Source organism: Apteryx mantelli, chromosome 30 (genome assembly GCF_036417845.1).
Source record: "Apteryx mantelli isolate bAptMan1 chromosome 30, bAptMan1.hap1, whole genome shotgun sequence".
In the NCBI taxonomy this organism is placed as follows: Eukaryota; Metazoa; Chordata; class Aves; order Apterygiformes; family Apterygidae; genus Apteryx; species Apteryx mantelli.
The window spans coordinates 1,669,842-1,692,661 of record NC_090007.1 but is presented as its reverse complement, the minus strand read 5'-3'; the positions used below and the strand labels follow the sequence as shown (position 1 = coordinate 1,692,661).

The following is a 22,820-nucleotide window of genomic DNA, read 5'->3' as shown; positions in this document are numbered from 1 at the left end:
CCGCCCTCGCGCGGAGCCCCGCCCCCTTCCCCCCCCCCCCGCCCGTGTTGTCGCGGCGGCCCTGAGATGGCGGCGGTGGCGGCGGGCGCCGCGGGCTCGGCGGCCGGCGCGGCCCCTCAGCAGCAGCCGCCGCCTCAGCAGCAGCCGCAGCAGGCGGCGGGCGGCGCGGCGGGCTCCGGGGAGGCGGGCGGCGGCGGCAGGGGCGACGGAGGGGGCGGCGGCGGCGGCGGAGGCGGCGGCGGCGGTGCTGGGCCCGGCCCGGGGTCGGGGTCGGGCGGCGGCGGCGGCGGCGGCGCGGCCGGGGGCGAGTCGTGGTACCTGGCGCTGCTGGGCCTCGCCGAGCACTTCCGCACGTCGAGCCCGCCCAAGGTGCGGCTCTGCGTGCACTGCCTGCAGGCCGTGCTGCCCCGCAAGCCCCCGGCCCGCATGGAGGCCCGCACCCACCTCCAGCTCGGCTCCGTCCTCTACCACCACACCCGCAACGGCGACCAGGCCCGCGGGCACCTGGAGAAGGCGGTGAGCGGCCGCGGGCCCGCTTGGGGCTCGCCGCGGGGGGCTGGCGGGGGCCCTGTCAGCAGGGCCGGCCTGTGGTGCGCCTACACTAACCCGCTGTCTTCTCTTGCAGTGGTTGATATCCCAACAAGTATCCTTTTCCCAGCCGCCTGGAAGGAGAGCGTTGCTGCCTGGCCGGCTCGCTTTTGCCGTGTGGGCGCTGATACAAAACACCTCTGCAAATAAGAGTCTGGCCCTGGGGATGGGGATTTGGCCGGCATTTCTAATCTGCCTCCGTGGTTGTGGGTTACTTTCTGAACGCTTGTTCCTTATTAAGGATTTTGGGGATGTTGGAGTGTTGCTATGTTGCAGCTGGTGCTTAATATTTGCTTAACTCTGCTGCTAGATTCCCCAGTTTGAAGATGTTAAGTTTGAGGCAGCGAGCCTTCTGTCCGAACTGTATTGTCAGGAGGTGAGTGCGCTGCGGCGAGTCCAGAAATTGCCAGTCGTGGGACGTCTGCTCTTGGGGCTGAAGGGCTGCTTGCAATCTTAGTGCCTTTGATCTTAGAGTAATATGTAACTATTAAGAGTAGGATTTACCAAATTTTTAGAGGTCAGGTGCAATGTAACTATAGAGTGTTACAATGTAAGTCTGAAAGACTTTTAGTTTTTCATTCTTGCAGTTGCCACTTGCTGCCCTTGCAATGCTGGTCTTCCATGGCAGAGGAAGTTTATTTGGCCAGAGTATTTCTTTAGCCATTGACAGGCTAATTTAGGGAGGGGAGGGTGGGGAATAGAAAGTTTTTCTGAGGCTTTTGTGCTCCTTGGTTATTTCTGTTCTTTTTCTCTAGAAAAGCTTTAATTAGTCATTCCTTTCTATAAAACAAATGTTTGCCTTTTCTAATATGCATTTTTGTCCTGTGTGTGAGAGTAGTGAACAGAGGAGTTGATCAGCTAATACTTTTAAGCAAACTTTGAGTCAATTGTAGGTGTATGGTTCTGCATGTTAAATATTTGTTTTTGTTACTTTTCTTGTTTTAAGATTTTTTTGCTTATTGGACTTTAAATGGGGATCAGCACAGAATACATCTTGTTTAAATGTTATTATTCTTAGTGATGAAAGTTCCTGGTAGCCTGTTTCTTATGTTGAGTAGGATGTGTGTTTCTGTTTCAGAATTCAGTGGATACAGCAAAGCCTCTGTTACGCAAAGCCATTCAGATCTCACAGCAGACTCCGTACTGGCACTGTAGACTACTTTTTCAACTTGCAGTAAGTAACTTATGCTGATAGTTGTATTGCTGTAACACTGGCTGGGAAAATGTCTATGTAGTTCTTAAAAAGTGATTGCTTTTGTACTTTTTTGAAGGAAAAAGAGCTTGGATCTCTCTGGCAATCACTAGTATTAATGGAGAAACAAAAGAAGAAGAATTCATGTTGTGAAATAGCGATATGTTGCTAGACTGTTCTTAAAGTGCTACTTTTCCTGAGTGATCCAAATTGTTAGGATGGAGATCTTATCCAGAAAACTGATCAGTAGGAGGAGCAGATTATTGCTGACAAACTGTTCCCTGTTTTTTCAGGTTATGCCATTTCTCTGCTGCTTTTGTAGAAGACAGGGAAGGTTCCTAAGAGCCTTAAGCTGTTTGACACAAGAATTGAGGGAGTTAATTGCTCTGTAGAGGTACTTTCCATCAGAGAGATAGTTGGCAAGCAATTTTATCTTTGAAGATTGTCTTAATGGTCACCTGTACTTGTCTTCCTCTCCCTTCCCGATGAGCTTAAACAAGCAGGCTAATTTCCTTGAAAAGGAATTGCTGAGCTCCTTTGTATAGTTTAGGAACACTGAAATGTGGAGAGCCTCACTTTCCTATCGATTAAAGGACAAATGTTTACTCTGCAATGAGTTAATGCCTGAGTACTCACAAGAAGCTTAAACGTTTTTTTCTCAGTGCCTCTAAACAGGTCATTCCTCAAAGCTTGGCATTTTTTGCTGATTTCTTTTCTGTGTGATATTTCCTTTTTGGCTTTTGCTTGAGCAGCGGGGCCTGTATGTCCCACAGCCTCACTTTATGGTCTACAGTTGTTTGGCTTTCTATCTGAGTTTGGAAAAGGTACAAAAGGTTGGGAGACTGGGGGTGTTGAGAGGTGGTCTGGAGGTTGCGTCATCCTTTTCCTGTGACGTGAAACATTGTAGCCTGCAGGCTTTCTCTGGTGTTCCTGCTAGAGAACGGGCTCTACCCTGTAAATGTGCACAGTTGAATTTGAGCTGATTTGGGTCTGATTTGCACATGCTCTAAATGAATTATAACAACTCTGTGTGATGAGAGTCTGAGTTGAGAGATTTTCTTTGAAATGTTAAAGACTTTTTTTTTAGAATGCCAAATGTTCCTGGAAAATGGGTCTAAGTTCAGATGATACATTTTTACATGTTTCAGTTGGATACTTGTATCTCATCCAAAACACAGGAGTAATTTAAAAAAAAAAATTGCTAAGCAAGTTTACTAAGAAAATGCTGACCTATTATGGCCCCCCCCTTTTTTTTCTTTCAGCAACTACATACACTTGAAAAAGACTTAGTATCTGCATGCGACCTTCTAGGAGTTGGAGCAGAATATGCTCGAGTGGTGGGGTCAGAATATACCAGGTAAGTTCCCTATACTTTTTTTCCCCTCCCACAGAGAATATTTTGGTTTGTTCTAATTTTATTTAGAGATGTGGCCTGTGATTGCTACATGGGCTTTGCAGGCAGACCACTATGTCTGAGTCTGCTCATAGATCTGAGAATTTCTCCTATACCTAACTCTTCCATTTTTCTGTTAAAGTCAATAATGTTCATTAGGACTCTCCAGAGTCTTTTTTTTTTTTTTCAAACTGAACTTTGTTTACTCTCTTGCTCAACAAAAGTTTTCCTGATAGCCTGGCTTTGGCTATAGTAATTGGGATTGTCCAAATCTTAGATACAAACCTGAGGCTCAGATTTTATTTCCTGGCACAATGATTGGACTGTCCCATCTAGCTTTTAAATTTGCTCTCTGTGGCAGGTTCCTTAATCTGTTTTGACTAATGCCTTTGAAATGGAGAAAGGCACACATTTTTCCTCAGGGGTTTTGTGTACAGTCATGGTTTGGGTAACTTTGTGTGTATGACACAGTTTTGTTTTATTTCAGAGCACTGTTTCTGCTAAGCAAAGGGATGGTAAGTTAGATATACTTTTCTAATAAAATATTTACTTGCTTAACTAGTATAAGACAGGTTACAGAGCAATAGAATATAACCAGTCCAATCGTAGGTTATTTGTTTAAGGTATTTTGCATGCTTATCTATGCTTTATATACTCTGCTTTGTTCATGTAAGCAAGCACAGTATTAAAATACATATGAAATAAGCCATAAGACAGCAGGATTCCTTTGCTGTGTGAAATTCTTGTGAACAGACATTTATTTCCATTGTTAGTTACAACAAATATGTGGTTTCTGGAAGGAAAAAGGATAACTGCAAATTGTCATTGGAATTCTTTTACTTAAGGATGAAAAATCGGTCATGTAAAAAGCCTGATGCTCTTTCAAATGGGTGCCTTAAGTCCATTTTTATTTAAATAATAGATCAACTTACCTGGGACTCTACTGTGGTTCTCTGAGTGTTAAAATTGTTTCTTTAGCACAAAATATAATGAATTATTATTTTAAATTATAGCTTCTTCTAATGGAACGGAAGCTGCAGGAAGTGCATCCTCTCCTTACCCTCTGTGGGCAGATAGTTGAAAACTGGCAAGGAAACCCCATCCAGAAAGAGTCGTTACGCGTATTCTTTTTAGTTCTACAGGTGACGCATTACCTGGATGCTGGGCAGGTACGTGAGTTGTGCCTCTTCATAGTTCCCATGTCGTGAGAACTGGTTAAAGATTACTGCCTTGAAAGTAGCTAATTATTACACCAAGGTAATTTCTGGGGATTTTCTTTTGCTGGGCCTTGCCTTTTGTTAATTAACTTAATTTCTCTGTGATTTTAATCACAAACAAAATGGGGAATGAGAAATGAAAACATGCTACAATAGGGCATTCATTTCTTCTTCCCCAAGCAAAGGCTTAATTTGGTACACATATAATTATGGCAGCCACTCTTCCTCTGCACGTGATTCCTGTGGAGACAACAGGTGCTCTGGATGATTTTGAAAATTGTTTTGAGTGTTCATTGGCCATATTTGCAAATATTAAGGGTCGATTGTTGCTAATCCTGTAACAGACTTAGTGGTTGCTGTTTTGTGATGCTAGTATAGTGATTTATGTACAAACTAAGTTCTTGAATGTGGAGATTTTTTGTTGTCTGGCATGTTTTCTGAGCTAAATAAATGTTCAGCCATTTGCCATCTGGGATACAGCAGTTATGTCTGTGAATCATCTTTCACAGGTGAAAAGTGTGAAGCCGTGTCTAAAACAGCTTCAGCAGTGTATTCAGACCATATCCACTCTGCATGATGATGAAATTCTACCCAGCAACCCTGCTGATCTGTTCCACTGGTTGCCCAAGGAACACATGTGTGTACTTGTATACCTGGTGAGCAATTTTGTTTTACTTAATGTGTACTGCTAATCAATGAGGAATTGGTTAAAAATTGCTTATAACCAGCAGTGATGGAGATTCTGCAGACCATATGCTGCCTTATGTTACGCTTACACAGATAATTTAATGCTACTGTGGCATCTGTGAGACTATTACTTTCAGTGGTGTCGGTGTTTGAAGAAACAGTGCAAGAAGCCTGGAAACCTGAATGTTACCCTATTAATATCTAAGCCAAATAGTCAAATCAACTCTTATGAAGTAGAGCAATGTTGGCTTATTTTTACTAACAGAGAAACAATTTTCTAACTTTACATTTCTGAAACTAGTTGCCCTACATCTTGAATATGGTTATACTCCTAACTGATGTCAAAATTTAGCTTAAAAAGCTGCTAATTGAGGAGTTGTGTGGACCCCCAAACCTTGCCTTTTTGCAAAGATAATTTTTTGTAATCTTTCCTTGTCCTCTGGCAGGTGACAGTGATGCATTCCATGCAAGCAGGGTACCTGGAGAAGGCTCAGAAGTACACAGACAAAGCACTCATGCAGCTAGAGAAACTAAAAAGTAAGGATAAGAATTACAGTTTAGCTGATGCTGCAAGATTCCATTACTTGGTGCTGTTTTAAAGGAAAAAAAAAAAAACAAAAACGCCTTGTCTGTAGCCTATTTCTGCTGCAGCTAAGAATTTAGCTCTGTTTTAAAACTGGATTGTTGTTTTAATTTTGAATCCAGAAATGGAGTTTTGGAGGGGGGGTTATTTTTGTAACTTGGTAAATTAGGCAGTAAATGCATGCATTTTCTTGCTGTATATCTGATTTTCCATGTATTTGGTTATCCAAGTTTCCGCTTCTCTAAAACAAGTGCGTTTTCAAAGAGATCTTCCTCCGCTGATGCGGAATCAGTTCTTTTAAAAGCTGTGCCATCCTTCCCATGGCATATGGAGGAGGTGGGCAGTTTGCTGACTTTTTTGACACCAGATGATTCAGCAAAAGACATCACTAGATTTCTACACAGGAGTTCTTGTCCGAACCACCCGCGGTTCTAGAAGCTAGCTAGGTACAGTAAAAGCTGTGTGGTTAGGAGGCTAATGTTGTCTTAACTTTACTTCTTGAATTACCTTTGTTTCCCCTCTTCAGTGTTGGACTGCAGTCCTATCTTGTCATCTTTCCAAGTTATTTTGTTGGAACATATTATCATGTGTCGGCTTGTCACAGGACACAAAGCCACAGCACTGCAAGAGGTAAAAGTGTTTTGATCATCTCCCTGTTCATGAATATGTGTGCAAATAACTTTTAAAATATGGGAATTTCATGTATGAGGGAGGTACTGGGGCTCAGATGGCAATTCCAGCAGTGCTAAGCTACTGACTGATACAGTGCTCAGGATGCTGCAGTTTTGAAGCCGTGGAATTAGCTTCCTCCCATGTTTCATTTGAGAACACCAGATCTGCTCATGGAGTCAGCAATAATTCATCAGTGGCTAAAACTAACACCTTCTTCCTGATCCTTCTTCATGTTCTGACACTGGTGTCTTCTCCCTGTCCCTCAGATTCATGACTGGGAGTGGCCCTTAGCTCTTCTGCTTTCTTTTACTTCCTCTTAGTGTTCCTATCTCATCCAGTTATTTCTCCATTTTTGAGGTTCCCTTCTTTTATCTCCCCACTCCCAAAGCCTTCCAGCTCTGTGCAGCCTTATTTAATTTGGGGGAAGGAAGACAGGGGACAGCGTTCTCTAATGTTTTGTCCTTCCAGTCATCTTTTAGTTCCTGTTTGCCTGCCCTTTATTTATAGGATGTACTTTAAAACTGTTGTATTGTTTTAAACCTTCTCATCAATGTTCTTGACGGAAAAATTAGTCTGTCATTGGTTATGGCTTGCACTACTCTTTACAAACAGATACCCCAAATCCTTTGGAAGGTTTTGATTCCAGTTTTTTTATTTCATGCCAACTTGCATTTTGAGTGTTTTTGAAGAGATCTGTGACTTTGTTTGCAGGTGGTGCCACCGTATGGTGGAACTGCTGCAAAGCAGATAGTGGAGCGCGTATGTCTGTTTGGGAAAGTATGTGTGAGCAGTGTGTGTACCTCAGCTTGAGGCAAGTATAGCCTCTGGTCTTAACTAAGAAGCATAACTTAATGAATTTTTGAACCAATCATTGAAATGTGTTGAATGACTTGTATGATGCAGGTAGAAGGATATAGGGCATTAAATAAAACGAAGAAAAAAGTATTTTAAAAGAAATACTATCTTTTTCTAACAGATTTCACAAGTCTGTCAGCTCTGCCAGCAGTCTCCCAGACTGTTTTCTAATCATGCTGCCCAACTGCACACTCTCTTAGTAAGTGTATATGATTAGTAGTAAACTTTGACTCTTTGGAGAGCTATACCTAAGATTCATACTGAACATTCACCAGTAACTGATGAGAACATAATGATGCAGATCTCAAGCAGATTTCCTGCTGAGCAATGGGGTCTAGTTCAATGATTGCTTATCCTATGGGACTAGCACCTAGCAGTAACTGTTAAATTCTTAAATCTCCTTTAAAAAAAAGCAAACTCTAGCATAGTAATAACTAATATGTAAGATAAATGCACACGATTTAGACTGTGCATGTTTGAGACAATATAATGCCGGAACTGGGGAAGGGGAAGCTTTTATTTTATTTAGCATTGATATTTGGATGTTAAGTCAAGTGATTTTTTTCAAGCAATTGACCTTTACATGAGTATACTATTTTGAAGCTGTTTGTATAAAGCTTTTTTGTTTTTCCCACACCAAACAAAATAAGACTTGTTGGTTAACTTTTTTTTTCCCTACTAATGTCCTAAGATGTCTGTGTTTATGTGGATGCCTTTCTTCCTTGCATTCTAGGCTGGCTATAGTTGTACTAAAATATTAAACTTTAGAATTATCTTGTTTTCTACAGGGGCTCTACTGCATTTCTGTTAATTGCATGGACAATGCAGAAGCACAGTTTACTACAGCATTGAGGGTAAGATTTGATTCCTAAACTATTTACTCTGGCTGTTCAGCGTGGAAATGGACTTGCTGCAATTGCTGTGTGAGCTACCTCCAAATCATTTTTTGAATCACAGAATCACAGAATGGTTGAGGTTGGAAGGGACCTTGGAGACCATCTAGTTCAGCCCCACTGCTCAGAGGGGCAGCTAGAGCAGTTTGCTCAGGACTGTGTCCAGTCAAAACTTGAATATTTCCAAGGATGGAGACTCCACAACCTGCCTGGGCAACCTGTTCCAGCGTTTGATCACCCTTACATCAGGGTGATCATTAGTAAAGAGTGAACATGAGTAAAAAAGCTTTTTCTAATGTTTAAATGGAATTTCCTGTATTTCAATTTATGCCCATTGCCTCTTGTCCTTTCACTGGGCACCACTGAGAAGAGTCTGACTCCATCTTCTTTACAGCCTCCCACCAGGTATTTCTACACACTGATAAGTCAGGAATGTTGTCTGGTGTACTGACCTGAATAGATCGCCACAGAGCTTTTTAGGGAAGTGGAAATGCAGATTCAGGAAGAGGACTCTTATAAACCCTCAAACTGCCCTAACGTTGCCACTTTCTGTATGGGTTTGTGTAGCCCTCGATGTTAAGTAAAAGGAATTGGAGCAAAGGGCTTGTATCATTTCAGTTTTCTCTATGCTGAAGATGGTTCAAGTCAGGGACATATTAATAGCTCATATCAGACACCAAATCTGTGATTTTTTTCCATTTGTTATATATTGGATAAAAAGATAGGGTGAACCAATTCAGGGTTAAATGCAAAAATATTTATACTGTGCTATTGGTGTATTGTTTATTTTAGCTCACTACACACCAAGAACTGTGGGCATTTATTGTGACAAACTTGGCCAGCGTGTACATCAGGGAAGGCAACCGGCATCAAGAGGTAAGCTGCTTGCTGGTTTCTCTCTGCAGCTTTAAAAGTCAGAACTTGCTTAGAAAGAAGCAGACTACTGTGCTTGGATTATTCTTTTTTGTGCATTTTTGCAATAATGGTGCCTTGTCTGGCCAGCCAGCTCGTTAATCACGTTAGTGTCAAATAACATTGAAGATGCCAGTAGTATCAGCAGGCTTAGCTGCAAACCACCGGAGTAGAGTATTTTGGATTATACAGAGAATTTTCTACGACAATGGGAATGAAAACCAAATTCTTAACACAGTATGTCATTAACTCTGTCATCTTGATTTATTCAGTTAACCTGTTCACTTCAGTTACCATCTATTTAGACTTTTATTAGATTACATTAAAATTTAGCAAGACGTAACTAAATGTTTATCCAGCAATAGATATAAGCAATTGTGTGCTCATTTTTTTATTCAGCAGTGTATTTGAAGCAAATGTTAATACAAAAATAGAGTTGTATGCATTCTTTATGTGACATGTCTGATACCTCTATAGTAACTTTTCAGAGATGTGCTTGCAAATTCCTTGTGAATAGGCTGTAAATTGATGACAAAGTTAACCATTTTTTGCTTAGTTGATTTCTGGTATGACATTTGGGTCCTGAACACTGCAGCTAAATGACTATTAAAAGCTTTCTGCAGAAATATTGACGTTTTATAGTAACTTTTTAAAGTCTAAGAAAGCATATTTTGTATAAAACTTGGTGGGTTTTTTTAAGGCTAAAATGGAAATAACTCCTAATGTTGGAATGTTTGCGCTATGATCTAACTAGTACAAGTAAACTTAGTGTTTGTAGTGAGCTGCACCATTTTGCTTTTATGTGCATTTCCTGTAAAAACACTTGCTATCAGTACTGTAAGCTTATATATGTGAGAAACACTGATTTATGCTTTTTCCCCCCACTTCATAGCTTTACAGCTTATTGGAAAGGATAAATCCAGACCATAATTTTCCTGTGAGGTGAGAGTTCCAGAAACTTTCTACATGCCGATGTTGCATTGGTGATGGTAACACTGGATTTGTAGCATGCTTTTTTAAAAGAACAGAAAACAAAACAATTACCTTCTTTTCAAGGCAGAAGTTCTGACCATGCATTAAATAAAATGTTTTGTTTGGGGATTTGATTGTTAGGCAAATTCCTAGAAATCTGTCTGTCTGTAATCCATTATATCACTGTACAATGCATAGGTTTAAATGCATTGCTTTGTCCGTCCGTAGCTCTCACTGTCTTCGAGCAGCAGCTTTCTACATCCGAGGTCTGTTCTCCTTCTTTCAAGGAAGATACAATGAGGCAAAGTGAGTATAAATCAGTGCACTTGGAAGGTGGGAGAAAAAAGGAGAAAATAAATCAAGCTTTTTAAAATAAAAATGGAAACCCAGAGGCCTTGTTTTCAAACCTCCCAGATCTTCTCCACATGGATTTAGTCAGTCCGCTGTTTTACTTGGGGCAAATACCATGCAACTGTTTGTTTTAAATCTCTTTACAGTTTTGAACATTAATAATAATACTTGTGCACTGTTCTCCAGTGGTACATCTGAAACAAAAGGAGGAGGCTCCCTCCCTCAAAGGAGGGATCTGTATCATAGTCATTTTAGTTACAAGAAAGCTGAGGTATGGGAAGGAAGTGTTTTGTTTAAGGTCACCTACAGGACACATTTATCCCTGAGTCCTAATATTTGCTGACTGGATTGTTTCTGTTCTTAATGATGTTTCTTACATATTGGAAGGAGAGTAGATTTTTTTAAAAGGACACTTTATTTTTGTTCTGTTTTGGTAGACGATTTTTGCGAGAGACACTGAAAATGTCAAATGCAGAAGACTTGAATCGATTAACAGCATGTTCTCTTGTACTCCTGGGTCATATATTCTATGTATTAGGGAATCACAGGGTAAGCCTTTACTGTCTCTGGTATTACTACTGTAAATGTTTGATTTGTCATTTGCCAAAGATAATGAGGAGGTTTTGTTAAGTTAATTTTATTTAAGAATGCTTGTTTATTGATATCCCACTGAAAGCTGGTAATTCACTGACTTGCGTAATTCTCTTGTTACAGTTTCCACATTTAGTAACACTAACAAAGTGGTAGTATTTGAAGTCTATTCTAGAAGTGTGTATTTCTATAATGCCTGAAATCACTTGAAAAAAGGAGCAGAATAAAGGAGAAATAACATCATTCAACTGGATTGCTTTGGAAGGAATTGTGTATACAAGCTCTTCTTAATTCTCACCATATGCCAGTATGCATGAAATATTTCTATTATCTTGCACAACATAGACACCCTAATTCCTAGAACATAAAAAAATACCAGACAGCTTTAGGTTATATGTTTGGGTTATTGTCCTTTTAAACACTTCCACTTGTTAGCTAGAACATGTCAGCAAATCTGATTTAAGTAGACAAACTTAAGGTCATAAATATCACATTTCCTATATATAATATATAATCACAAGGGAAAAAGAAAATATCCATCTTATCTTGATATCTGCTCTTCACCAGGAAAGTAATAATATGGTAGTACCAGCCATGCAGCTTGCAAGCAAGATACCAGATATGTCTGTGCAGCTGTGGTCTTCAGCTCTGTTGAGAGGTAAGTTAGGAAAAGGTGTTGTATTTAAAACAAGCAGCAAAGAGCCTGTTAATAATAGGTGGGAACTGGGTGTGGGGATGTTTGTCAATGCTAGTACTCACCAAGAAGACAAAACAAGAGAATCCATGGATTTACAAAATACCAATAGACGTGCAAGACAGTTCTTTGCGTTTATTGATCTTCAACCCTGTCAGCATCCCGTTTTGGCTGCATCTCTAGCATCTGTCAGCTACTGTAGTCACTTGTTCAAGCAGGCTATAAAGCACCTTGGGTGGGGAGCACCATGTGGAGCTCCAGCATCCCCGTGTGGCTAGTGCTGGGGCGGCAGCCGGGTTCCTCTTGCCGTGGCTGGAAGGCAGGTTGTGAAACACAGGGCTCAGTTGATCACTGTCTGGAAAGGCTTCACGCGCGTGCAGCATCTATTCTGCTATTGCTGTGCTTTGCTTTGACTGCGGTTCCCGTTGTAGTAAACATTTGATTAAGTTTCACTTAGGCTTTGCTTCTGTGTATGAGTTTTAATAAATAACAAGACAACTATTATATCACATCATACATAAATATTGTTTAATCTGACTTACATAGGCCCCTGGATGCTTTGTTCAAATATTGACTAGCTTCTTGGCAGACAGTCAACATTAATGCTGAAATTGATTTGCTTTCACTAGAAAATAAAGCTGTAACTCTACCCTTTTTCCAAGAACTTACCCCGCAGCTTCAATTTATATTAAATTGTCATGTTTACTATAAGCACTGTGCTATTCATTGAGCACTGTGGGCCAGGCTTATGTTCTCCTGCTTTGCTGCTGCCTTTGCAACAGAACTGCTTCTAGGCAATTGAAATACTTTTCTCATTCATCTCAAAATGGTAGTTCACATACAAAATGTGCTGGTAGTGGACAATGATGAATCTGTTGTAGATGAAATACCATCTTCTGTTCAGCTGCTGTTGCCTACCATAGTATTCAGTAGCCCACGAACAGTGAGAGGTGCCGGTTTCCATTCTGCTCTGAATTCAGAGAGCTTTCCGTATAGAGCTAATTACCTGCTCTTGAAGAAAAGATGCTTCATCTGGAGTAACAGAATAGGTTGTGCATATGCTGCACAGGATGGTTGGCATCTGAGGCAGAAGCTGGATCTTGATCCTAAGGGAGGCAAACTTAGGATGATGCAAAAAGAAAGTGCCTGTGATGGTCCTTTGGAATCAGCAGCCTCTTTCTGAAGTTTCTTGCGAGGAGAGCACAGAACTGGCAGGAGACAAGGCGCTGCGGGTCTGCTGTGCAAACATTTGTCCATCGATAGAGGGTGCAGTGTCTCAGCACCTACCACACTGCTGCTTAAAATTTCTAGCTGAAGTTGGGATGCTTAATTAGTTACCAGTCTTATCACTGATTGAGCCAATACGTGTGAGTAAATCTCTCAGAAAACAAGACACGAGGACCAGCGTTCAGCTGACAGTAAAGCAGCAGGTTTCTGAGGCCCTACAAAAGCGAGGACTCGCAACAAAAGTATTGCTTGACCTCTGGAAACCCATCGTGGTGCCAAATCGGGGAGCTGCAGTGAGAAATCCGCGAGTCTTTCCCGTTGCCACTAGATGGTGCTGCAAACTAAAAAGACCAAAGAAAGCGCCCAGGGGCTTTTCCCGGAGTGCAGCCGGCCTCCTCCTTTTAGAGCTACTGTTTTTAGTGGTTGGAAACTGAAATAACAAATCCTGCAGCATGCGCTGCCAATGGTATTGGAAAAGGGAAGACTTTAGGTTCTCCACATGCTCCTCATTTTTTTAAGGGGGTTTTGATAATTTCAAAATGAGATGACTTTGGCGAATTGGCTATTTAAGTGATTGAGTCACCAAATATACAGTGGAGCTGTCTCTTCAGATAAACTAGCTGGTCAGTTAAAAGCAAATAGTGTTTCTTTATGAGCAGACGATGTTCTCATCTTTCAGATCTGAACAAAGCCTGTGGAAATGCTATGGACGCACATGAAGCAGCACAGATGCATCAAAACTTCTCACAACAGCTCCTTCAAGACCACATTGAAGCATGCAGTCTTCCAGAACACAACCTAATCACGGTAAGCAGTCTTCATCCTGCAGTTAAGCAGCATTTTCGAGGCAAAATAATGTGCTTTGCTTTCCTTTACTATTACTTTCGTCTGCCAAGCACACTTCTCAGTGAGTTGCCAAAATTCAGTCTACTTCCTGGTATTTAAACTGGACTGATAACAGGAAAAGGAAGTGTGACTCAATTAATTAGTTAACTTTTAAAAAGGTTATTTGGTGAGTAAGGTCTTTGTTTCTTAAACATGTTTTCTTTTCTTGGTACTCCAGAGTTTATTTTCTTAATGGCTTTTGTAGCCAGTAGCCAGTTCATTTAAGTGATAACTATTGCTTTTGAAAGAAAGAAACTTTCTAGGTACTTGGGTTTAATTTTCATGGTTAGGTCATCCAGTCCACCTTGTTCTGGGGAATGCTGCTAAAAATACGTTTCTAAGTTTTCCTCTGTTTACATATAAATCTTGTTGTATACCTCTCTGAATTTCCAGTTAAAATCTCATTTTATACCTGTGCAGCCATTGCCTGAAGGTACAATTTTCTTAGGACCTCAAATATTGATGATGTTCCTGTCAGAAACATTTCTGACATTCTAAAAATACAGAATGCTCTCCTAAGCTGGAACTCAGAGTAAGGGTTTAAGATAATTTACTCTCTTAGCCTGAGATAATGTCCAAATGTTACAATGTGTGAATTTGAGATGTGGGGAACTCAATATCCTTTTCAAAACATTTTCCTTTCGGGGAAAGAAAGGGGTGGGGGGATGAGGGGAGGCCAAAAGGAAGAAGCTGTTAGTTTGCTTTGCTTGCAAAGGGATCTTGAGAAACTTGTGAGAATGAAAAATGTTTGAGATGTGGCCTGTGTTGAGAGATGCAGGCAGCCAGGCACCTGTCCCTCTAAATGAGTCCACGGGCAGGCATCAGTCAGAGACCTGAGCCGCTCTCTTACTTGCCATTGCTGCCTTAGGCAAACTAAGTTAAAAATGAGGATGGGGGAAGAGGCTTAAGAAACAAGTATTAAATCTGCCAATTTCAGAAGACTTTGGACAAATGTGAAAGGAATATACTTTAGTAATAAAATGGTTGAGGACCAGAGGCTATACTTACTATGTGGAAACACTATAGCTATAGTGTATAATGGCCTCAGAAAGGCACGTCTAAATTTTGGCCCTGTCTTTCATAACATCATTTGTGCAAGTCATCGTTTCCCTTGTTTGGGGAAATAAATTTTTACCTGTAAGAACAGGAAATGTTTTCACTTGATTACTATTCATCCTGGATTCAGCAGAGTAGTCAGCTAGGTTTGGAATGATGGGCATGTGGAGTAGCTGCAGCTTGAGCGAAATGCTGTTCAAGGTATGTGAACTCCAGGCATGTAAAACAAAGTCAAACCTGATACTCAACTTCCCATGACGAAATCTTTAATTAACTCAATGTAGTAAGTGTCTGTATGGTGAGCTCCTTCCTCTGGCCTTGCTGTGATTCCTCCCCTCCCCAGGTAGTGGCTGTAGGATTTTCATGTTGTTTGTTATCTTTCAGTGGACAGATGGACCACCTCCTGTACAGTTCCAGGCACAGAATGGACCCACCACCAGCCTGGCCAGTCTCCTGTGAAACAGAATAACTATCAGGACAGTGTGTTTAAAAAAAAAAAAAAAAAAGCCAAAAAAGAGAAATTCATGCAAAATCTTTTCTTCAAAGAAAAGCCAGCATATTCCTCTTCTAGTGAGGGCCTTGTAGGAAACGGATTGCATAAAGAAAACGTACATTTCATAGACTTGCAAAGTGAGAAGGGCATTTTAAGCTGCTTTTACATAACGTGTGTGAATATACAGCTAGTATGTATATACCTTCTGGTTTTAATCTGCTTTCCTCTTATTGAGAATTAGGGTTTAGTCCAAAGGACACTTGTTCCTTAAATTGGTTAGATACCTGCTTTTTAAAAATTGTCACAGAAAATTAAGAGGACTTTGGCATACCAGTTGTACTCTAGTATTTAAACCTTCCCTGAAGTATGATGCATGCCATTTTTAATATTTTCTGTGCCCTTCCACTCCTGGGAACAATTGGATTAAATCATGATTGATTATAGGGTGCCCCAAAAATTCAAAATTTGTTTTCGGAGGTAATATTCTTTCCTTCTCATTGTCTGTAAGTCATTGCCAGTGCTGTTTGTAGCCTTGCAATGGGGGTAACAACAATGAGATCAGTGTGATTTGAGTTCTGACGGGTGGGGTATTTGCAGGCATGGGAATGTGTTGGGTTCTTCTGGGTCGCCTCCAGGCTGAGCGGAGCAGACTCGCGCTGTTGTTAGAGGAGCAGATTCCGTGTCCTGGATTCACCCAGGCCCATGAATCTGTGATAATATGTGCCGCCACTTCATCCCTACGTGGGTCTTCCCTCTACCTCCCTGCATTGATGCCCAGTCCCCGCCAGGGTAAGGCAGAACCACAGCTCTCTCCATCCCTGCTACTATGTGGTGATTTGTACCTGAGGAGGAAATTTCTTGTCCTCCTATCTAGTCCTAACATAGGCCAAGCAAGCGGGAAACCGCGTCTTGCATCTTCACTGCAGCCTCACCAAGGCAAGGCAGCATCTGTGCCTTACTGATTTTTACAAATTATTAAAGTGAGTGTTAAACTGTGTCATTACAACCCAGATCTGATATGAGTGAGAGGCTTATGATAAAAATTAAACCATTTGGCATTTGGCAAGCTCTTAAGTTTTCAAACTTTCTATGTTAGCTTTCTTGTTTTATCTCAGTTTTTTGAACTCTCCAGCTGTGAAGTCTCACTGCATTTGCCAGTGCCTCTGCAGCTGTCTCAAAACAGGAGAGACATAGCCCAAGTTTGTTCTACAGAAAACAGTATGGGAATTGCTAATTCCTTGAAGTATCAGCAGCTTTATAGCAAGGATTTGTGCCAGTCCGTTGTAGTGTGATGTAAAGCTTGCGAGGTTCATGGGGTCAAATAAAGCTGTTTTTCTCTGTTGGTAGCTCTGCATATTTATCTCCCAACTTAAAAGGGGGAGGGGAAAGGAATCTGCTAGATGAAGTAGGGCTTTCTGTAATTGCTTCTTTTTTTTGAGAGGAAGAGAATATTTAAGAGGAAATATTTGACCCCTCAAGCCTTTAGAATTTATTCTAGAAGGAATACTGTGAAATCTGTCTTTAATGGCCATTCTTTCTCCAAATCTTGTCCCTTGTCTAGCAGTAGGTCACATAGACACTTGCTTTTTATAATTCAGCCCCTCAGTTTGAACCATTGAATGATATTAAAGGGACAAGTACTTGTCCAAGTACCAAAATAGGATTTTACGCTTCCTCTACTGAACATGCAATGCTTATTTAGCTCTTGTTCTCAGAAACTTACTCTTGCAGAAGCCATGTGAATTTTAGACCTTGTTAAATCTCCAACAGGGAAAACATGGCCTCCGCATCGGTATAAGGAGAGTTTTATTACTGGGTTTGCACAAAACAAATGTCAATACAGTTTAAGGTCCCGCGTGCTCCTTAAGAACTCCAAGAATAGGAAAGAAATCTGTGAGGTCTGTTAGCTGGCAGGGTATTTTGATATATCAAATATAGGGAGAATCCATGCTTCTGATAGACTTGTGCAGATGGTTACTGCTCCGTATCACTTGCCAGTGTCATTCTTTGAGATAAAGTATTTCTTGTCTGCCACCTGGCTCTTACGATCCGTCCTGAATACGGCTCTTGTACCCTAGACGGCTTGTTTCTTTGAATTGCAGGACTGATGGTCAGCACGCTGTGGCCCTCCCATGGAAGCTGCCGGGCTCACAGCGCTGGGGCAGGAGCCTGTCTCCACGCCAGAAGCCTTGGTGGCAGCACCCTGCGCGCATGGCCCCGACTGCAGCCAAGGGAGGGTCGCTTCACGCTCATTCCACTGCTGGTCTCTGAGACCGCTGCCTTGTGCTGCAGGCATCTGTCCATTAGAGACGGAACAATGTCATTGTCTAAACAGCTGTTGCATGCTTGGATTTTGATCAGGAATGATCAGGTAAATCCCACCTTAGGAATGTTGATACCACATGGACTATTTTTAAGTTCTCCCTTTTCTTTTTAAGCACCCACCAACCTCCCTTTGGTATGGGAAACTATTTCTCTTTGGCTCTTCCCTTCCCTTGAATACCCTCAGTAAGTCACTGAGTAGTTGCAAGAATTCAGCTCTTGTTTTTAAGTATCTAAATATAATGGCCATTTTCTTGATGGTGCTCTTAAGTTTTTAGTGGGAGCAGCTGGGGAATGTCTAGTAACTGAAAAAGAGAGTACCAATGTACTTCAAAATTTGCTAGAGTCCCATTCTGATAATCCAAGCACTTTTTTTGTCTTTGTCCAATCTGAGTCTATTTAAGTGTTCAAATGTCCATGGCAACTATAATAAATTCATTTAAATGTTAGCCAAAAAGTGCTGCTTCTGTAAGGCAATGTTTAAAAAAAAAAAATCTAGAGAGCTGTGGTTTGGGCTTAGTTTAAGAAAAACATTTTGCAGCAAGCGAGATGTCTACTAGTGCTCATTCAGGTAGATGCATCTTCCTGACCTTTTCTTTTAGCTCAGGGATTTGCAGAGTTAAGATTGTGTGTTATGGGAAAATGGTTTGCAGTGGCAATCTTCTGGCTTCTCCCTGTCAATACTTCTGTGCAAACTAGGCTGCTTTGTAGTTCAAATCCCTTGCCAGTCTGTTCTCAGGAGGGAAGGAAGTACTTAAGGGAAAGGCTGCCTGCTTGCTCCTGATGTAAGTGCTCTTGGGTTCTTAATAGGAACCACTCGCTAAATATGGTGGCTTAACTTGTAAAATCGGGAAGAACAACCTGGGGATTCCCAGTTTCTGTGACAAGCCAGCTTCACCTGGAGTTGTTTTTTTTCTTTCTTTTGTGTAGATGGCACTCGGTGGCAGTTGTTGAGTTGAGGCATTAACTATCCCACAGCCCTGTGGAGTTCAGAACTCTGCTCTGTTTCCTGTGTCCTCTTGCCATTAGAGAATTTCACAGATCATGTAAATTTGAAAATAACTTGGTGATTTTCTATCTCTAAAATTCAATGTACATTTGTTACAATGTACAGTGCTTTTTAACTACACTTGTATATTAAATTATTTAATAGTTTTTGCTTTTCAGTATCTTTTGTATGTAGCAGAGATTAAAACAAGGACCTCATAACTGAAGTTCTTCCTAATTTTCGAATGCGTATGTAAAGTTGAAAAGAAAACTAGAAGTTTACCGTTTACAAATAATGTTCTGTTAAGTGCTTGGTCTGTCTAACTTGATTTGAACAACATATTTCTAATCTTCCTTGTCCTATCATTTAATTCTCTATAGAAACAAACATGAAGTCTTTTATGAACTTCTAAAAAAAATTATTCTTCTAAAGATGTAATTTAGAAAACTGTACAGTTTTTTTCCTCTAGTATTTTTAAATGAGTAGCAAGAACTTAAACAGAAGCATCTAATCACTGTTTTGTAGATAGTGTAAAAACTTATGTATGTATAGAGAACACAGTCTGAAGAACAGTGTTTGCCTGTTGTATTTCATTTTCTACAGTATGAACATCAGAAAGGCCCACATACACAGGAAATCTAGCTCAATTTTGGGGCAGGGGAATTAAAATAAAACCTTCATCCCCTGTCATTCCATATGTGCACTCACTGTGAAGCCACGAGCAAAAATTAACACTGACAAAATATTAGGGCCTTAAGTTGTTATGCTGCCTATGGACACATGGAGTTCAGCACAATATATTCCATGTTGTTTCACTGCTTTGATTTTATTCAGTTTTTCCAGATTCTTCAGAAAGTAAAGTTATGATAGAAATGGTTCAGTAATGTCACATTTTACCTTACAGATTGCTGACATCTCCAAATCATGCTAAACGAACCTGTTAACGTAATGTATGGCAATTCTTGCCACAGTTATGAGAACTCTTGAGTGAGAAGGAAATCAAATCGGTAGTTTAGGCTGTACAGAACACTTGGTGAAGTCAGGATGAATTAACACCTGTCTGTGCTCTTCTGCTGTCTGTCTTAGCAAGTGTATTTAATTGTTTCCTGCAATGAACCTTAAATGTTATGTCAGGTTTGTACAATGTATTGTTGTTTGTAGTTCTCCATAATTAGCAGGACGTGTACCTTCTGCCAGTGCTCCTTTCTGAAGCTGTAAATACAGTAACTCATGTAATGAGACGGAAATGCGGGCATTAGTTTGTTGCCTTTGTTTCCTCTCGTTTTCTATATTAGAAGAATTTTTAAATAAAGTTTAATTTTACTTCTAGCAGTTTGTAGAATACTAATTCCTTTAGTTAATCTGCAGGTAATGCTGCCTACTTAGGGATATATTTTATGTGGCAACAGGGACTTACCCCATCGCCCAGACGTGTGTTAAAAGTTGTTTAAGGCACTCCTGGCTTTGGGACAGAAGGGCAGGAAGCCACAGACTACACGTGCAAGTCGGTGCATGAAGAGCATTGAGGCTACCTGCAGGGGGTGGTGGGGGGACACGCATGGAGCTGGATTGGGACACTGATGAGCCTGGCGTTGGCATTCTTGTGCTGTGGTTGAGGGCTCCTGCCTTGGAACAAGAACCAGAATTTCCTGATTGAAATGTCCACCTGATTTTTCACCTTAACGCACACTTTGTGTCTGACTGTATAGAGGTTTGTGACATGACATAGCTAACTTTGTAAGATACCAGCCAGCTGCACGCACAGGCTACTGTAAGTTTTCTTTATCAGTTAAGCTAAACTATGGCAAAAATACTTATCACATTTAACCCCTTAGCATGCTTCCAAAGTAAAATGGCCAGCAGGTCTTCCAATGTTTGCTAGAACTATTGGAACTGCTACTTCTTACTATCACTTCAGTAAAATTCTGATAAACCAGGACAAGGAAAAAATTCTTCACAAAGATCTGGAAATAAATTTACCTAACTGCTAGGTAATAAAATGTGCTAAACCTGCTTTGAAACTCTTCTGACAACACAGAAAGTGAAGTAAGTTGAAAGCCAAAATGCACACGTTTGTGTGTGCTACTGTGTGGATTAAAGCATCACTCCAGAAGATCCCTCATCCTTAGTAGTTAACCATAAAGTTTTGAATGGCCTGAGGTGAAGCCAGTGGCTTTTCATGCTTAGTGCACTAACCAGAAAAACAACTAGTTATAAGTGAATTATGCTATTAACCCTTGATCAGTTGTAGCTAAATTTGGTTTGTACAAAGGGTGGGGGAAGGTACTTTAAAACTGTGTTGGGGAAAAAATTGCGTTTAATCTAGAGTGGAAAACACCCAGAAAAAGTTGAATGCATTGGACTTTTCCTGATCGTAGGCAGAACACACTCCAGGGGCACTATTCTGCCCTGGAGCAAGTACTCTGGATTGGAAGCGATGAGACCTGGATTCCAGTTCTGGTTCTGCTACTCATCTTGCGAAAGCCTTTGTTAGATGCCTTCTGCTTTCACTTCCCTGCCTCAATAAAATGGGAAGGATACCGATTTATGCTTATTAAATATGAAGATTATGAATGAAAATAATTAAATAAGCATTATCTCATTTCTACTCATTTGAAACCAACACCCAAATAACCTGATACAAAGATGAATCTAATCCTGTAATGAGCCGTGTCAGTCATATGTGTAAATTAACTGACGAAAGACGGGTATTAGCATTAAAAATAAAGTGCTGTTCTTGTCACTTTACTTCTATAAACTTGTCCTCACCCAAGTAATTTTCTAAAAAGAGCAAGCTCAATGGCAGGTGGCTAAAAATACTGAATAAGCAGTCCTGAGCCTCGTGTCACAGACACCGAAGGTAGGTTGTAAGCCGGTTTCTCAAAAGATGTTTTTTTTTTTGTACGAGCGCAATCGTTCCAGCTGTCACAGGGGCTGAGGGAAGGTAATTTATTAATTCGTTTGTTCCTATTTTCTACCTGCTGGCCGCCCCGGCTGGACTCCGGGGTAATCTTACCTGTGGCGGCGGCAAGTACCATGCACAGGCAACACGCAGCGCGGCTGCGGGGCCGGAGGCGAAGGGTTAACAACATCCCCGTGCGCCGTCTTGCAGCGAGATGGTATCGCGGCCCTGTCAGAGGTGTGGCCGGTGGCATGGAAATGCCTGAGCACCCCTGGCCTAGATCTGAGAAGGAAGCGGGGATGAGTCACGGCCTCCGCGGACGGCGCGGCCCCCGCCGGCCTGCCGGGGCCTGCCGCAACCGCCTGGCGCTGCGCCCCCCCCCCTTCCCCGGGGCCGCCCGCTCCCGCCTCGCCCCGCCGGCTACGGGGGAAGGGGGGGGGGGTCGGGGCTCCCCTCACGGCCGGGGGAAGCGACCCCGCCGCCGGCCCCTATCGGAGGCCCCCAGGCCGGCCTGCGCGGGCGGATAAGGGCCGGGGCCCCTCGGCGCGGCGCGGCGCGCCGCCACGGCCCCTCCCCGCGGACGCGCATCACCTCAGGCGGCCTCGGCGCGGCGCCGGGCGGGGGCCGCCCCCCCCTCCCCTCCCTCTCCCTCCCCCTCCCCCTCCCTCCCCGCTGCGGTGCCCGGGTCGCGGGTGGCGGGGGCGGGGAGCGCCGCCGAGCCCCGCGCAGCCAGCCCGGCCGCCGGCCCCGCCCCTTTCCCGCCCCGCCCGCGGCGCGCATTGGCTTCCGTTCCCCCACCCTCCGGGCGCTCCGCGGGTTTTACTGGTCTGCCCGCCCGTCGGTCAAAGCGAAGCCCCGCCCCTTTCTCCTTACAGCTTAGCTCGGGGGCGGGCCAAAGGCTGGTTTCGGCTCCCATTGGCTGGCGGGCTTGGTAACCCCAGGTTTTCATTGGTTACCGCCAGAGTCAAAACCTCGTTTCAAAAAAAAAAAAAAAGCCGATCAGGAGGCGGAGCGAGGCGGGTGGAGACGCAAGTTTGTCAAAATCTGCCTAGCAACCGGGGTGGGCGGGAAAAGCGTCCCGAGGAGGTGACGGTTGGTGGCGCGCGCGCCACCCCGGGAGTCCCGCGCCGCCGGCGGCGCGCGGCGCGGGGCGGCGCGGCGCGCGGAGGGGGGGCGGGGTAGGGGGGGAGGGAGGGAGGGAGGGAGCCCGGCGCGAGGCGGGTCTCCCTGCGCGCGCAGCCCCCTCCTCCCTCCCTCCCTCCCTCCTCCTGTCAGTGGCCACCTGAGGGAGCCGCCTCCCCTCCCCCCACGGCCCCAGTCCGGCCCGGGCCCCGCTGAGGAGGAGGA

General features: G+C 42.7%; 1 protein-coding gene and 1 long non-coding RNA gene across 3 annotated transcripts; one reads left to right on the top strand and one right to left on the bottom strand.

Moving 5' to 3' along the window:
• The first annotated feature begins 66 nt into the window (after positions 1-66).
• MAU2 (MAU2 sister chromatid cohesion factor) lies at positions 67-15,227 on the top strand. The gene is made up of 19 exons (XM_067312990.1): positions 67-516; positions 626-643; positions 899-964; positions 1,667-1,762; positions 3,043-3,137; positions 3,661-3,688; positions 4,187-4,342; positions 4,900-5,046; positions 5,524-5,614; positions 6,187-6,290; positions 7,309-7,386; positions 7,976-8,041; positions 8,873-8,956; positions 9,885-9,934; positions 10,193-10,270; positions 10,753-10,864; positions 11,474-11,564; positions 13,507-13,634; positions 15,153-15,227. The coding sequence occupies exons 1-19, from the start codon at positions 67-69 to the stop codon at positions 15,225-15,227; spliced, it is 2,013 nt and encodes a 670-aa protein (XP_067169091.1).
• On the bottom strand, positions 11,471-22,108 carry LOC136994544 (uncharacterized). 2 transcript variants are annotated; one of them, XR_010886605.1, is made up of 5 exons: positions 22,065-22,108; positions 21,588-21,755; positions 14,848-15,221; positions 11,666-11,912; positions 11,471-11,554 (listed from the first exon to the last, which is right to left on the bottom strand). It is a non-coding gene; the product is annotated as an uncharacterized lncRNA (long non-coding RNA). The 2 variants fall into 2 exon arrangements; XR_010886604.1 differs by lacking the exon at positions 22,065-22,108 and having other exon boundaries at positions 21,588-22,038.
• Between the last annotated feature and the right edge of the window lie 712 nt (positions 22,109-22,820).